The sequence below is a fragment of the Loxodonta africana genome, chromosome 1 (genome assembly GCF_030014295.1).
Source record: "Loxodonta africana isolate mLoxAfr1 chromosome 1, mLoxAfr1.hap2, whole genome shotgun sequence".
In the NCBI taxonomy this organism is placed as follows: domain Eukaryota; kingdom Metazoa; phylum Chordata; class Mammalia; order Proboscidea; family Elephantidae; genus Loxodonta; species Loxodonta africana.
Window position 1 is genome coordinate 119,727,344 of NC_087342.1, and position 16,366 is coordinate 119,743,709.

At 36.3% G+C, this 16,366-nt stretch overlaps 1 protein-coding gene across 1 annotated transcript in view; it reads right to left on the reverse strand.

The window, feature by feature from the left end:
- Positions 1-16,366, reverse strand: part of BMP5 (bone morphogenetic protein 5) — a 141,597-nt gene that overhangs the window by 32,588 nt on the left and 92,643 nt on the right. Inside the window, exon 3 of the mRNA XM_003404418.4 lies at positions 12,221-12,369. Within this exon, the coding sequence (XP_003404466.1) occupies positions 12,221-12,369 (149 nt within the window). The remainder of the gene's footprint in view (positions 1-12,220; positions 12,370-16,366) is intronic.

A 16,366-nucleotide genomic window follows, 5' to 3' on the forward strand; every position in this document is an offset into this window, starting at 1 on the left:
GGGCAGGAATCTAGAAGAAAACCAGTAAAGGGTGTATTATGCATGGAAGTAATGTTAAGGCAGAATTTCAAGATGGGAATAGTCACCTGTGTCAACTGGTGTGTCAGTTTTAACACATTAGTCACCAAACCACCAAAAACCAAACCCACTGCCATCAAGTCGATTCCGACTCACAGCGACCCTATAGGATAGAGTAGGATTGTCCCATAGAGTTTCAAAGGAGTGCCTGGCAGATTTGAACTGCTGACCTCTTGGTTAGCAGCCGTAGCACTTAACCACTGCACCACTAGGGTTTCCTATTAGTCACCAGAATAAAGAAATTTTGAGATGATGTGGAGGAAGGGGTATATCAACAAGAAAAAAAGAAAAACATCTTCCATCAGGGAAATAAAGATTACTCTCATCTAAGCTTCCACAGGAGTCCCTAAATGGTGCAAAGAGTTAATATGCTGGGGACAAACATTTAATGTGCTCAGTTGCTAACAGAAAGACTGGAAGTTTGAGTCCACTTACAGGTGCCTAGGAAGAAAGTCCAGGCGATCTACTTCTGAAAAATTAGCCATTGAAAACCCTATGGAGCACAGGTCTATCCTGACATTCACGGGGTTGCCATGAGTTGGCTTTCACTCCATATCAACTGGTTTGGTATGCTCCTACAGATATTTTATATATTTGGCATTTCTTTTATGTTTTGCATAGTTATTAGTTACTTATACATATAATTTTGTTTTTCACAGTTCTTAGTTACTTATTTGTGTAACTTTGAACTCCTTGGAAGCAAGATCAATGTTTCTGTATATCTGTATAAGCTCATGGCACATCTAGCCAGTAGTACGCAACAAATGTTTGTGGAATAAATGAATGAATGTTTGAATTTCTAAAAGCAAAAAAATACTGAAAGAATATGAACACACAGCATTTCAATTAACTCTTATGGTAAACCCTTCAGGCCATTTAAAGGTAAATATTATGGCCCCTATTTTGCCAATAAAGAATACAGAAGTACAGATACGTTGTGACTTGTCTTACGTCACACAGCAATCAGTCAAGATTAAAATTCAGATTTCTTAACGCCTAGTCAAGTTCCCCTTCTGCTAGGTTGCATATTTTATTCTTTAAATTGATGCCTTGTAGACATGAAAGATATTCACTAATAGTAATGGCTGAAATTAATTATTAATTTTTGAATTTAAAATGTCAAGTCCTGAACAAGTTCTCCTTCTTGTATTAATTATTTTTCTCCAGCACCCAAGATGATTCCAGCAATTCAAAAGATGTCATGGAATTTTGGGAAAAAAAAAGTTTTGAACACCATATTTAGAAGATATTGCAGGATATTGGAATTTTAAAGAAAATATCAGTATTTAAATTAATCTAACATAGCAAGGAACAATAGGAATAAAAACTGCCTCAAGGTTGTAGAAACAGAGGTGACTAACCCCATTGTTGTTTATGCAGCTGTGGCAGCTGCTGCTTTCCAGGGATAAACAAAAAATATCACAGATTGAAGAGTAGAGAACTTGGCAAAATCCTGAGGAATTAAAGTTTTAAAATACCCTGTTTCAATTTAATTGCTAAATTTAAAACTTTTTTTTTAATTCTACAGTATTCTGGGTGAAGATAAAAAAAGACTGAATTATTGGAATTTTTAGTAAAGCTATGATAATTTCTAAAAATAGAATACAGCCAACTCTGCTGAACCAACAAGTAGAAGTCCATTGCATTACATCTTTTACACTATAGAAAATACAATTGCTGATTAACAGGGATTGTAATCTGAGAGTGAGGTAACCACTACAATTGTTTTGTTTCCTTGAGTTTCAAGGTCACCTTTGATATTCTTCCAGTCAATCCATATAGTCTTTAACTTCCCAATTCTTTTATGGGAAATGCCGTTTATATAGTGAGGATTTTATATGGTTTGTTAAAAATACCAGTGTGTTATATATTGATCATGTGATAATGCCTTCAGTGCAGCTTGGACCGCCTCCTTTAGTATCATCTGTTCTTGATGATATGCTACGTCCTGAAATAGTTGGACTTTGACCAATTCGTTTTGGTACAGTGGCTCTGTGTATTCCTCCCATCTTCTTTTGATGCATCCTACATAGTTTAGTATTTTCCCCACAGAATCCTCCAATATTGTAACTCGAGGCTTGAATTTTTTCTTCAGTTCTTTCAGCTTGAGAAGTGCTGAGCGTGTTCTTGCCTTTTGATTTCTAACTCCAGGTCTTTTCACATATCATTATAATATTTTACTTTGTCTTCTCGAGCCGCCTTTGAGGTCTCCTGTTCAGCTCTTTTATTCATCATTTCTTCCTTTCATTTTAGCTGCTTTACGTTCAAGAGCAAGTTTCAGAGTCTCTTCTGACATTGATTTTGGTCTTTGCTTTCTTTCCTGTCTTTTTAGTGACCCCTTACTTTCTTCATGTATGATGTCTTTGATGTCATTGCACAACTCATCTGTTCTTTGGTCATTAGTGTTCAACACATTAAATCTATTCTTGAGATTGTCTCTAAATTCTCTGGTGGGATACACTCAAGGTCAGACTTTGGCTCTTGACGACTTCTAATTTTTTTCAACTTCAACTTGATCTTGCATACTAGCAATTGATGGTCTATTCCATAGTCAGCCCCTGTCCTTGTTCTGACTGATGAAATTGAGCTTTTCTATCAACTCTTTCCACAGATGTAATCAATTTGAGTCTTGTGAATTGCATCTGGTGAGGTCCACATATATAGTCACTGTTTATGTTGTTGAAAAAAAGGTGTTTGCAATGAATAAGTCATTGGTCTTGCAAAATTCTGTTATGCAATCTCCAGCATTATTTCTATTACCAAGGCCATATTTTCCAACTACTACTCCTTCTTCTTTGTTTCCATCTTTCACCTTCCAATCACCAGTAATTATCAATGCATCTTGACTGCATGTTTGATCAATTTCAGACTACAGAAGGTGGTAAAAACTTAGTATTTTTTCACCATATTTATTCACTCAGTATGCTGAGCAAATAATCTGAGAATCTGGACTATATGAAGAAGAATGGGACATCAGGATTAGAGGAAGACTCATTAACCACCTGCCATATGCCGATCACACAACCTGCTTGCTGAAAGTGAAGAAGATTTGAAACACTGATGAAGATCAAAGACCATAGCCTTCAGTATGGATTACACCTCAACATAGAGAAAACAAAAATGCTCACAACTGGACCAATAAACAGCATCAAGATAAATGGAGAAAAGACTGAAGTTGTCAAGGATTTCATTTTACTTGGATCCACAACCAACACCCATGGATACAGCAGTCAAGAAATCAAACAATGTGTTGAATTGGGCAGATTTGCTGCAAAAAATGTCTTTAAAGTGTTAAAAAGCAAAGATGTCACTTTAAGGACTAAGGTGCACCTGACCCAAGCCATGATGTTTTCAATTGTCTCATATGTATGTGAAACTAGACAATGACTAAGGAAGACCTAAGAAGAGTTGATGCCTTTGAATTATGGTGTTGGTGAAGAATATTGACTATACTGCGGACTGCCAGAAGAACAAACAAAACTGTCTTGGAAAAAGTACAGCCAGAATGCTCATTAGAAGCAAGGCTTGGGCTAGACTTCTTCTCACATACTTTGGACATATTATCAAGAGGGATCAGTCCCTGGAGAAGGACACAATGCTTGGTAAAATAGAAAGTCAGCGAAAAAGAGGAAGACCCTTAATGAAATGGATTGACACAGTGGCTGCAACAATGGGCTCAAGCATGACAACGATTGTGAGATGACACAGGACCAGACAGTGTTTTGTTCTATTCTACATAGGGTCACTATGAGTTGGAATCGACTCACTGGCACCTACAAAAACAACACTGGACACACCTCTTTTCAAAGACATATGAATATTTCCTTTAACCATGTGTTCTATGAACATTAAAAGTCCTGTTTGTAATTCCATCATTTTTGTAAGAAATCATCTTAATGCTTAGGCTTGCTAATGATTTTATTTATTAAGTTATACACTGGTAATTTATATTGAGATATAACTAAGATGGAAAATTCTCTTGATAGTAATATGGGCCAACTCTATAATCAAATAGTCCTACGTATTTCCCAACTGAGTAAAAAGAAGCATGTTTTCCTTATTTTCATTGATACAATTAATTATTCCAAAAAATAGCTATATCATTTTTCTAAAAATAAAAAGATTGGACCTCAAGAAAACTACCATGTTAAGTATTGATAACTCAATATTTTTTTGTGCTTATGAATGAATGCCCAATCAATATAAGCATCATCTGAGCATGATGCATATCTCTGGGTGTTCATTTCTATTGGCTTCATACCATAGATTGGAACATATTTAAAACTTCTATCAAGAATCATTTTTTTCACCAAAGTTATTTACCATGAACCTAGTAACATAATCAGTATACCCTGTGCTGACAACTCAATCAAGAACATACATCAATAATCTTAACATTCCTCAGTGAACTATCATTTGTTTATTTATTTAAATTTACCTAAAACTCTCTAAATCATCTGTAAAACTGCCACAATAAAGAACTGGTCCTCAATTAAAGGAGTGACACCCAGAGCTAATGTTAGTTAAAAGTCTAGTCCAATTCAGAATACAAATTTTTATTCCTGTCCTTCCAGGTTCACGGTACTAACAACCTAACTCTGTCCTTATAAATTAATCACTGTTACACTCACTTTATTGATGCTGAGACAGGCAGCCTCAGAGGTCAACCCTTCTAAGAATAACCTGTTCTGGTTTATCCTCCTACACAGAGCAGAATAGTCCTCACATTTTTCTGAAATTGTCCTTGACAAGATAACCACAGAACAGGCCATAACTAGCCTTAACTGGTTTTAGCAGGTTTTCAATGCCATCTTTGCACTTTAAGTGACCTATTAGCTCATTAAATACAAAATGCATATAAGCACCCCATCTCTGGATGGAGACTTAACATGATAATGAAGGAAAATTGACCTCTTCCTCCATCCTGGGCGACTGAACCTTTGTCTAAAGAAAATATATATATGTCTAAAAATATATATATGTCTAAAGAAAATATATATATCCCCAAGCTCTGGATGCCTGTATGAATGTCGATCCTGAATATTCATGATAAATTCACATTTCCTTGTCTGCTCTTTGTGGATGCTCACCTCTTGGAGGCAGCAGCCCCAACTGTTTCTTTCCTTGTGCAATGAAATAAAGGCAACTTTTTGACCTCCCTTCTCGGCCTCTTGTACATTGGCTGTGACAAGTCACTCCGTGCAAAACCTGGAGTTTCCACCCAGCAACAATGCTATGGCTAAAAATTTAAATATTTTGTCTGAGCCAAGATTTGAATTTAGTTTTCCTAATGATTTCTCTTTAGAGTTTGTATTTCCGGAATGGAATCTTCCATTCTATTTATTTATCCTGCTCATTTAATTAAATACCTAAATTTTAAGTTATCTGTAGCAATAACTATAAATTTATTTATTTACAAACAAGTATCAGTTATAACTGAATTTAAGTTGATAGTTCAATATCTCCAACATCTCTTTTTCTCTATTTGAGGATAATTACTGAACATTGAAATATCTGACCCTAGACCTGAATTTGTACCTTGATATGGTTGGAAACTATGCCACTACTTTGGTCAAAAAAAAAAAATGGCTTTTAAGAGACATATTTAAAAAGAAAGAACCTTATAATATTTCTTGGATATTAAGCAATAATCTGACAAAACAATGATGACTTGAATACAAATGAATCAGAACCATAACAGATTGAATTTCCCTTGACGTATAAGTGGGTTTAAATAGAAAGGAAAAAGTCATTGGCAAAATTCATTCTAAGTATTGCCAAACCTAAAATATCTGAAAACATAGGGGTTTTTAAAGACATTCTAATGAACTCAAAATCCTATCTTTGTTTTTCCATGCCTAAATTATTTTATAAACCTAAATTTGAAAAAAAGAATGAATTTACTGGAGAGTTAAACTATATAAAGCACCAAATGATGGAAATGCATAGTGTTTGTTTGGGGGCTGGGGGGAGAACTCAAGCCTTAAATGCCGGGCCAAACTGCTATCTGTGTAATTAACTCTGTGTGCGTATGTGTGTGGGTAAGAATGATGATTAGCATAGATTTATTAACAATGTTCATAAAAATCTAATAAACCAGATAATGAAAGTAAATTTATAACTTTTTTCAGGTCCCTAAGTTATATAAATTTATAACTTAGGGACCTGAAAATGATTCAAAATATCTATTCTTATGGTAAATTATGAGGTAGACCTAAGCCTACTCATTCACTATTAAAAAAAAAAAAAAAAGTACCTACTTTATCATAAACAAAAAAACAAATCCATTGTCCTCAAGTTGATTCTGACATATGGTGACCCTATAGGACAGAGTAGAACTGCCCCGTAGGGTTTCCAAGGAGTGAATGATGGATTCAAGCTGCTGACCTTTTGGTTAGCAGCCATAGCGCTTAGCTACTGTGCCACTACTTTATCTTAGAGGTTTATTAATCACCATGAGAAAGTGCTTAAGATCTTTCAAGGTGATTTTGCCTATCTGGAATCTCTAGATTTTGCCATGAAGAAGCAGAAAAGTTTTTATTTATTTATTTATTTAATTTGCTTGATCATATGTTTGCCGTATTTTGCCGAAACAAACATGGAGTTCAGTAAATTATCTATTCAGCATGAAAAAAAAATCAATAAAATCCTTAAACTCTATTGCCAAATCCATTGCAGTTCATTTGTCAGATCTTTAAAAAGTGTATTTCACAAACTAACACAGTTCCCCAGGCTCTCTGAGGAATGATAATGCTACTTTTGATTTCAACAGCCTTTTGATTTCCAAAATATATTTAGACCTCTTTGCTATTTTTTCTCTGCAGGTACAAGATAAACCAAATTTAACAATCTATATCACCGACTTTCCTCTCACCTCATGATTGAAACTACTTTAACTGCTGTATGTACTTTGCTCTGCAAAGTTCTGCCCCCTGTGTTAGGCCATACTGGTTTGGAGTATCGTAAGAGAAGCTTACGTTTAGTGGCATGTGGACTACAAACCGTTTTTAGTCACAAACTCATTCAACGATCATTCAAGATATGTTTTGAATACCTACTACCAGCATTGCGCCAAGCAACACGGGTACGATTGTGAACAAGAGATGCACATCCCATGAAACTGATATTCATTCAAATATAATCACTGTGGTGTCTCTGTGATTGATTAAAACAGCAAGTCTAGTTACTTTATGACTGTGATCAAGCTACAAGAATATTTTATGCTTAAGTTAGAGTTCATGTACCTTTCATGATTTGTCCCCCTCCCAAAATTTCCTAATACTACCTGCATACATATTCTCTACATGAAAGTCATTTTAGCCAACTCTGGCCTATTAATTTTCTCCAGAATATATGCTCACCATGCTGTTTTGGCACTCTATGCTTTTATTACGTGTCTGTCAGTCTGTCGTACTGCGGTAGCTTGCACACTACTGTTATACTGGAAGCTTTGCCACTGATATTTCATATTCCAGCAGGGTCACCCTTGGTGGACAGGTTTCAGCAGAGCTTCTAGACTCTTAGACTAGGAAGAAGGACTGGTAAGCTACTTCTGAAAAATCGGCCAGTGAATAGTAGCAGAACATTGCCTGATATAGTGCCAGGAGTACTTTTATTAACAATGTTTCCTGATCCAGAAATGAATTCTCTCCTGTTCTCACCACCACTCCTTGCTCCTCCACAGCCCCTTCCCTATTCGTCACCACCTCTTGACATCCTACTCAGCCATCCACCCCGTGTTTGTTCAGCCATTGTACTTTGGAAACAAATAACTCGTATTCTAGGTTTCATCTGATGAAAAGGGATTTTGCCCAGGATGGAACACAGCCAGCATCATACTTGGTTTAGATGATATAGAGGATGAGATTTTTCATTTAGGGTTGATGCTGGAATAGATAAGACTTTTGGGATGATGTGATGGGATGAAGGTGTTTTGCATATGGGAAAGACATAAATTTGGGTGGCCAAAGGTGGAATGTTATGGATTGAATTGTGTCCCCCACAAATATGTGTTTTAAACCGTAACGCTTATGCCTCTGGAAAGGAGCCCCGGTGGTACAGTGGGTTAAGTGCTAAGTTGCTAACCAAGAAATTGGTGGTTCGAGCCCAACAGCTGCTCTGTGGGAGAGAGATGTGGCAGTCTGCTTCTGCAAAGATTTACAGCCTTGGAAAGCCTAAAGAGCAGTCTACTCTGCCCTATAAGGTCACTATTAGTCGGAATCTACTCGATGGCAATGGAGTATACCCTGTGGATATAATACCAATAGGGAATAGGGCTTTTATTTATTATGTTAATGAGACCATATCAGTGTAAAGTGTGTTTTAAACCAATCACCTTTGAGATATAAAACAGCAGATTAGCACAAAGCAAGCAAGCATAGATGGGGTAAGACAGGTGCCACATCACATGAAGATCAAGGAACCAAGGAACAGAAGATGAAAATAGACAAGGACCTTCCCCTAGAGCTGAGAGAGAGAGAGAGCCTTTCCCTAGAGCCAGTGCTTTGAATTGGGACTTCTATCTTCCTAAACTGTGAGAAAAAAAAAAAAAATCTGCTTGTTAAAGCCGCCCACTTGTAGTATTTCTGTTGTAGTAGCCCTCAATAACTAAGATACCAGCTGAGCCAGCTTAAAAGCCACCTCTGTCATGACTCCTTTGGCTCTGTCCCATTTGGATATAACCACTCCTTCTCTGTTCTCCCATAACCTCTTCATTGTATCACTATTGTTAGCATTTAGGGCACTTTACTTCTTTCTATAGTTAGTTAGCATGCTGTCTTGCATGTATAAAAAAAAAAGGTACTCAATAATTTTATGTTGAACAAATGGATAAATAAATTAATAGTAATAAACCACTAAGTCTGAAAGTAGACTTTCCTGAACATCATCTTTTCGTGACTTCTGAGTCCTTTTGCGGAGAAGTAATCATATTCGGATCCATTATTGCAAATAAAAGGTTGTTCTTTTTAAAGCAATGTCACCTTGAGAACATTATCAACAGGAATGAGCGAAACCATAGTAGGCTGAAGTATCTGGTTATTGATATTCATAGAAAAATTTCACATGTATATTCTCTATTAGGTTGCAGTTAATAAAACTAAAGTACTGGGAGGGTCCCTTGCTTCCCCAAGGCCAGGTATGCTCTAGTTCCAGTTAAAATCTTTTTTATGTTGGTTAAACACATGGCCAACTAGCTTGGAAATTCAACCATTTTACCCTTCTTCTTACTAAAGAGAACATTAAACAGAAAAGCAACAAAAGGCTGTATATAGGCTGAATATCTCAAATCTACCCTTAAGTAAAAGAATTAGATGATTTTGCAAGGAGAAAACATTAATTTATTTTAGGCTCAAGAAAAAAAGATAAATACTACCATAGTAACTTAAAGCAAAACTATTCTTAAAAGTATAAGTGAAATAAATCAAGAAGAGAGTGAAACTCAAATATAGAGTAGTTCCCAGAGAGGAATAAATAAATAAATTGAAAGCAAAATAGAAGTTAAACTATACAGACAGAAAAAGAAAGAGAGAACCAAGACAAGTGAAGAACAACAACAACAAAAAAACCCTTCAGAATGTTTATATGGGGTGGTGAATATGGAAATTAAAAGGAAACTGGCTAATCATATTTCATAGATCTCTTGAGTTGTTTAGTTAGACATTTCAAGCATATCCCCAAGGAGAAGACCGGGAGAAGCACATACCACTAATTTAATTTTTCTTGTTTGGGCCACATACCAGGGAAAAAATGATAGGCTCTCCCCCGCAGTGCTGATTTCTCCGTCACTTTTCTGACCATAAATGTACAGTTGTTTAACATTGTAAGACTTCTTGGATGATTATTTAAACATGTGCTTTTCTGGGTCTACATTTATCATACTTGAACTCTGAGGATCCTTCACAATAATCTCAAAGCCATAATTGGAAAATAACTTATAATTCAAATTATTTGAATTGTTCATAAGGAATTCAAAAATTCAGCATTGTGTTTAAAATCTATGGAAAAGTTTGGCTTTGGGAGGAGAAAGTCTGAAACACTGTAATACTTTGTACTAAGAATTTTCTTTTCCTGGATCAAGACCTGGGGCACACGAAATCTTCACTAGCCTAACCCTGTAATATATTTAATTTGTGTCTGTCAACCTCATTTTAGACACATAATTCTTGGGATCGAAACATTGACTATGATATTATCCTTAGGCTGTGAAACTGTTTATAGATAAAACAATGCCATTGTGCAATCCTATTGCTTATAGTAATGAACCCACTTGAAAGAGGTCCAAGACAGACCCAACTTTCCCCTAACTCTGCAGTTCATTAAATAGGGCTTTGGAATAATACAGCAAAGAGGAATGAATGAAATATTTCTTTTGTCTGATAATGTGAAAAATAAAGTGAGCAAAACTACTGTTTCCAGTTAAATAAGGCATGTTATTTTTGTTGTTACTTGCCCTCAAGATGATTCTGACTCATGGCAACCCTATGTATGCACAGTAGAACTACTCCATAAGGTTTTCACGGCTGTGGCCTTTCAAAAGGAGAGAGCCAAACCTGTCTTCAGAGGCATCTCTGAGTCGGTTCAAACCAACAAACTTTCAGCTATTAGTCCAGCACTGAACTGTTTGAACCACTCCAAACCCAACCCACTGCCATTGAGTCTGAGGGACTGCCAAATAAGACCCATTCTGTATTTAAAAATTACTCTCCCTAGGCTTGGCCCTAACATTTGTGGGGCCTGGGACAAGATATATAAGCTCATATATCTAAATATTTATAAATTACCAATCTAGCTAACAAACTAAATTGTGTTCTATCTTCCTATCATGACAAATACAATTTTAAATGACCTCTAAGTCCAGATTTGAATTTCAAATATTTGGACCCTGAGCAATCAAAGAACTTAACTTGGCCTACAAGGCTCTGGGAAATTGGTCTTGATTTCCCTGGCCTCTTGATCAAATGTACCAAGGTCCCTCTCACCATGGCCTTTGTAAATTCTGTTCCATTTGTCTGAGATATGCGTCTGCTTCCTCAACTTTTTCCACTAATCACATCTTCCTTAATTTCAGATTGAAGCTCAAATTCCTCACTGTTCAATGTTTACAAGAACGGCATTCTGTTTCTCTTTTGGGCTCTTCTCTGGATACAGTGACATGAATTCACTAACGGCATTATACGCTTACTACCTAATACTTCACTCAACTTTGTACAACCCTCCTGAAGCTGTATCTGCATTCGTTCACCATTGTATTTCTGGCTTCTAGCCAAGTGCACAGAACATTTAGCCAAGTGCACAGAACATAGCAGATGCTCAATGAATAACTTTGGACGTATGGATTCCTTCTGAAACTTCTTAGAAATGCAGAATTCCTATAGACCTCATCCAAAGGTGATTTTGGAGTCGTTGTCTTTGATCAAAAATTACAATGCGTTAAGACTTAACTTGACGTTATTTATTCCATGCAGTTTCTCATGACTCTTTAGTTGCTCCTCAGTGTCTCTTTCTCTTGAATTATGGGTAGCTCCTTCATCTCTTTCCATGGTTCTTTTTTTAGTATACTGTTGAAAAACCTGTTGCTGTCAAGTGGATTCCAACTCACAGCGATCCCACAGGACAGCATAGAACTGCCCCGTAGGGTTTCCAAGGAGCTCCTGGTGGATTCGAACTGCCGACCTTTTGGTTAGCATCCGTATACAGTTCCTAATTATTTTATTTTTGAGAGATAATGTGCACATAGTAACATTCACCTTTCTTCAGTATATGGTTCTATAAATTTTGACAAATTATACAGTTGTGTAACCACTACTACAATCAAAACATAAAATCCTTAACACTTTGCACAGAGCTTTCTTTTGGTATTTGTTATATTAACAGTAGTGCTACTTATTTACATACAGGTCTTCAACACTAGACTAAAAACCCTTGAGAGTAGGAATAGTATCTACTTCTTTACCCCAGAGATCTAACAATAAATGTGTATTTGATCAATGTGTTGATGAATTTATTAACTATTACACTCTCCTGTGGAATGTGCTAACTTATATCTCATAGGCACAAAAAATATATTTGTTAAATCACACAAAAACAGCTCCCAACATGTCAAAACAAGCCCCACAAGAAGTATATGTAATTTAGAGCTTACCATCCCCAGTTTCTGCACAGAGCTGTAAACCCAAATTGTTCTGTGGATTAATCACCCAATGATTGCTGGTCACAGTGATATCAAAGACAAGCCAACCCACATCTAAAGCCTGGGCCTTTCTTGTGTCTAACAGGAACAGATCTGCATCCCTAAGGAGAAAAAGAACAGAAAAAAGAGTTAAAGGTTTGAATAAAGATCGTCATTTCCTATACTTAAGTGAAAACATTCAAAAAGCACTCTTTAAAATAACAGGAGTTAGTTAAAGAACAAGGGGGAACAAGTGACTCCAGTGATGAGTAATGAGATACAGAACCTTTTATTCCTAGGCTCCCTACTGAAACCTGGTGCAGATTAGTAATATCTGAAAGTAATTTCCATTTTCCTGCTTTTCATTGGCCTCTACAAACATTAGACTTAGTTCTTAATTTGGTCCCTGGCCATCAGTGTTCCCTAAAACCACTATTTCTAAGTAGCCCTTTCTGGCAAGTTCACAAAGGATTCAACTGAAGGGAGCTAGAAATGAAAGCTGCTATTCCAGTTTGTGTGAATGTGGCTCCTCAAAGAGATGGAGCACAGACAAGATGTGATGCAAACATCTGTTTGGGGGATAGTTTTCTAAGATTCTCCGTGTTTTATTATGTAACTTATTTTGTGGATACCAAAGGCCAAGAGAGGGTCACAGAGTGCCCCGATGGATTAAAGGATTAATCCCATGCGTTGAGCAGCAGACTCTACACTGATTTGATTTATCATCATCTTCATGTGTAAGTCCCCTGAGGGCAGTAACGGCTATGTTCTAGGAAAATCTCCACAGTGTTACAGATATTAACACTCATAAATATATTTTTGAGTCTTAATTTTAGCATTAAATTAATAAATGTATGAATTTTTATTGAATCACGATTATTTTATTTATTTATTTTACAATAAGCAGATTGACCTAAATGCTATACATTCTGACATTTGATATTTACCACAGCCCATGCATATTGATGAAACTGAGGCTAAGATAGGTTAATTGTAAAACATTGAAACTCCTTCAAGGTAGATTAGAAGGGACACTATTGTACATTTTTATGGCCTTTTATATTATTCTGAATCTACTTAGGAGCATATTATTTATCTGTGGAAAATCAGAGCTATGTCATAGCAAGCTGTGTTAAACATTGTTCTGCATTTGCCATCTATTTACATCATAGAAGTCACTTCAAAGGTGAGTTATAAAAAATTTTTTTGAATAAAATCAAATCATACACAAATATTATTTTTTAATAAATTACTCTAAAAAAATAATAAACCCATTGCCATCAAATTGATTCTGACTCATAGCGAACCTATAGGATAGAGTAGAACCACACCATAGGGTTTCCAAGGAGCACCTAGTGGATTTGAACTGCCGACTGTATTGTTAGCAGCCGTAGCTCTTAACCACTGCACCAAAATGAAAATTAAACTATTCTTAACAGAAGTCAATATTTTAAATACATTTTCATTTCTTTATTTCAACTTTCTACCATTTTCCATTAACCCAGAGAGATTAAAACAAATACAATATAATTATTAAATCATCCAGCTACTCTACTCTGAACAAGGCAAATTTCATTCTTCACAATTCCAATCATAGTATTTATCAAAGGAAGGTTGCTGCACTTTTCAATATCCCATATAGGATTCAGTTTGAGATTCTGCAGACATATGATAAGCATACACTACAAAGCAGTGAACCAATTCGATTAGTTCCAACTTGAATTTTGTTGTTGTTGGGTACCAAATCATAGCAACTTCACGCAACAGCATAGAATGAACCCATAGGGATTTCTTGGCTATAATCTTTACAGAAGCAGACAGCCAGGTCTTTCTCCGGAAGAGCTGCTGGGTGGGTTCAAACTGTCAAACCTTCCATTAGCAGAGAGCTTAACCATTGTGACACTAAGGCTCCTTAAATTTTAAGGACCTATTATATTCACAGGAGCCCTAATGGTACAGTGGTTAAGGCTCTGCTGCTAAATGAAAGGTCTGCAGTTGGAGCCACCAGCCACACCATGGAAGAACAGACCTGGCACTCTGCTTCCATAAAGATTTACAGCCTTGGAAATCCTACAGGGCAGTTCTACTCTGTCTTATAGGGTCGCTATGAGTGGGAGTCAACTCGAAGGCAATGTTTGTTTTTTTTTTCTTGTATACACAGTATGACATAATGTCAATCAAATTCTCCCTCTTCCTCTGAACTTAGAAAACCTGCTAAAGAAAATGTCAGAAAATAAGGACTGTCCTTAAAATTTTGAGATATTTGATAAATATCCTTGAGATTGCAATCTTGGAGTTAATCACATTGTTAGCTTCTTAAATAGAATAAATCACCCTGCAGCTTGGCAAATATTCATATTCTACACTGTTCAAGTCTGCTGTCATTTGAAATACGGTAAAAATATTATAACCAACTCTGAAAATGCCATGCTTGAGATGATGTTTACATTTTGAGAAATGATTACAACTAATTATCTTTAGGTAGTCATTTAGGTGATGTTCATATTAGTTCGAATTTCCAGGAAAAGAAAAATGCCAAACTAAAGAAATTATCAACACTGAAATAGTTGCAAAAAATACATATATAAAAATAAATTTATATTAGTGAAAATAATTTATAATCATTAAAATTTGTGCTTTCCTTTTTTTAGGTGAATTTGTATTGACTATGATGTAGATCAGTGTAAGAATTTCTTACACAGCTTAAAGGAAATCATCACGCAGTTGTTAAACGCAGAGTCATATTTAACAGATAAAATATTCGCAATACCCAGATAGACTTACTGGATATGAAATGTATTAAAAAAAACAAGCAAACAAACCCATTGCCATCCAGTACATTCCGACTCATAGTGACCCCATAGGACAGTAGAACTGCCCCATACGGTTTCCAAGAAGCAGCTGGTGGATTCAAACTCCCAACCTTTGGTTAGCAATTGAGATCTTAACCACTGTGCAACCAGGGCTCCATGAAATATATAAACCACCCGCTGCCGTCAAGTCGACTCCGACTCATAGTGACCCTATAGGACAGAGTAGAACTGCCCCTTAGAGTTTCCAAGGAGCGCCTGGAGGATTCAAACTGCCGACCTTTTGGCTAGCAGCCACAGCACTTAATCACTATGCTACCGATGAAATATATAGATGTATTAAATATAGTTACCCAAAGGTGAAAGATAATATGCATATATGTGAATACATGTATTTGTGCTGCACATTTATATATTGTTGTTGTTAGGAGTAGTAGAGTCGGTTCCTACTCACGTACAACAAATGACACTGTGTACAACAGAACGAAACACTGTCAGGTACTGTGCCATTCCTCACATATATTGCTATGTTTGAGCTCATTGTTGCAGCCACTGTGTCAATTCATCTCACTGAAGGTCTTCCTCTTTTTCATTGACCCTTTACTTTACCAAGCATGATGTCCTTCTCCAGGAACTGCTCAGTCCTGATAACATGTCCAAGTATGTGAGATGAAGTCTTGCCGCTCTTGTTTCTAAGGAGCATTCTGGCTGTACTTCTTCCAAGACAGATTTTTTCATTATTCTGGCAGTCCATGGTATATTCAATATTCTTCACCAACACCATAATTCAAAGGCATCAATTCTTCTTCTTTCCTTATTCAATTCTTCTTCCTTATTCATTGTCCAGCTTTCAGACGCATATGAAGTAAATGAAAACACTATGGCTTGGGTCAGGTTCATCTTAGTCCTTAAAGTGATGTCTTTGCTTTTTAGCACTTTAAAGAGATCTTTTGCAGCAGATTTGCCCAATGCAATCTGTTTTTTGATTTCTTGACTGCTGCTTCCACGGGTGTTGGTTACGGATCCAAGTAAAATGAAATCCTTGACAACTTCAACCTTTTCTCCATTTTATCATGATGTTGCTTATTGGTCCAGTTGTGAGGATTTTTCTCTATGTTGAGGTATAATCCATACTGAAGGCTGTAGACTTTGATATTCATCAATAAGTGCTTCAAGTCCTCTTTGCTTTCAGCAAGCAAGATTGTGTCATCAGCATACAGTAGATTGTTACTGAGTCTTCCTCCAATCCTGATACTCCATTCTTCTTCATATAGTCCAGCTTCTTGTATTATTTGCTCAGCATACAGAT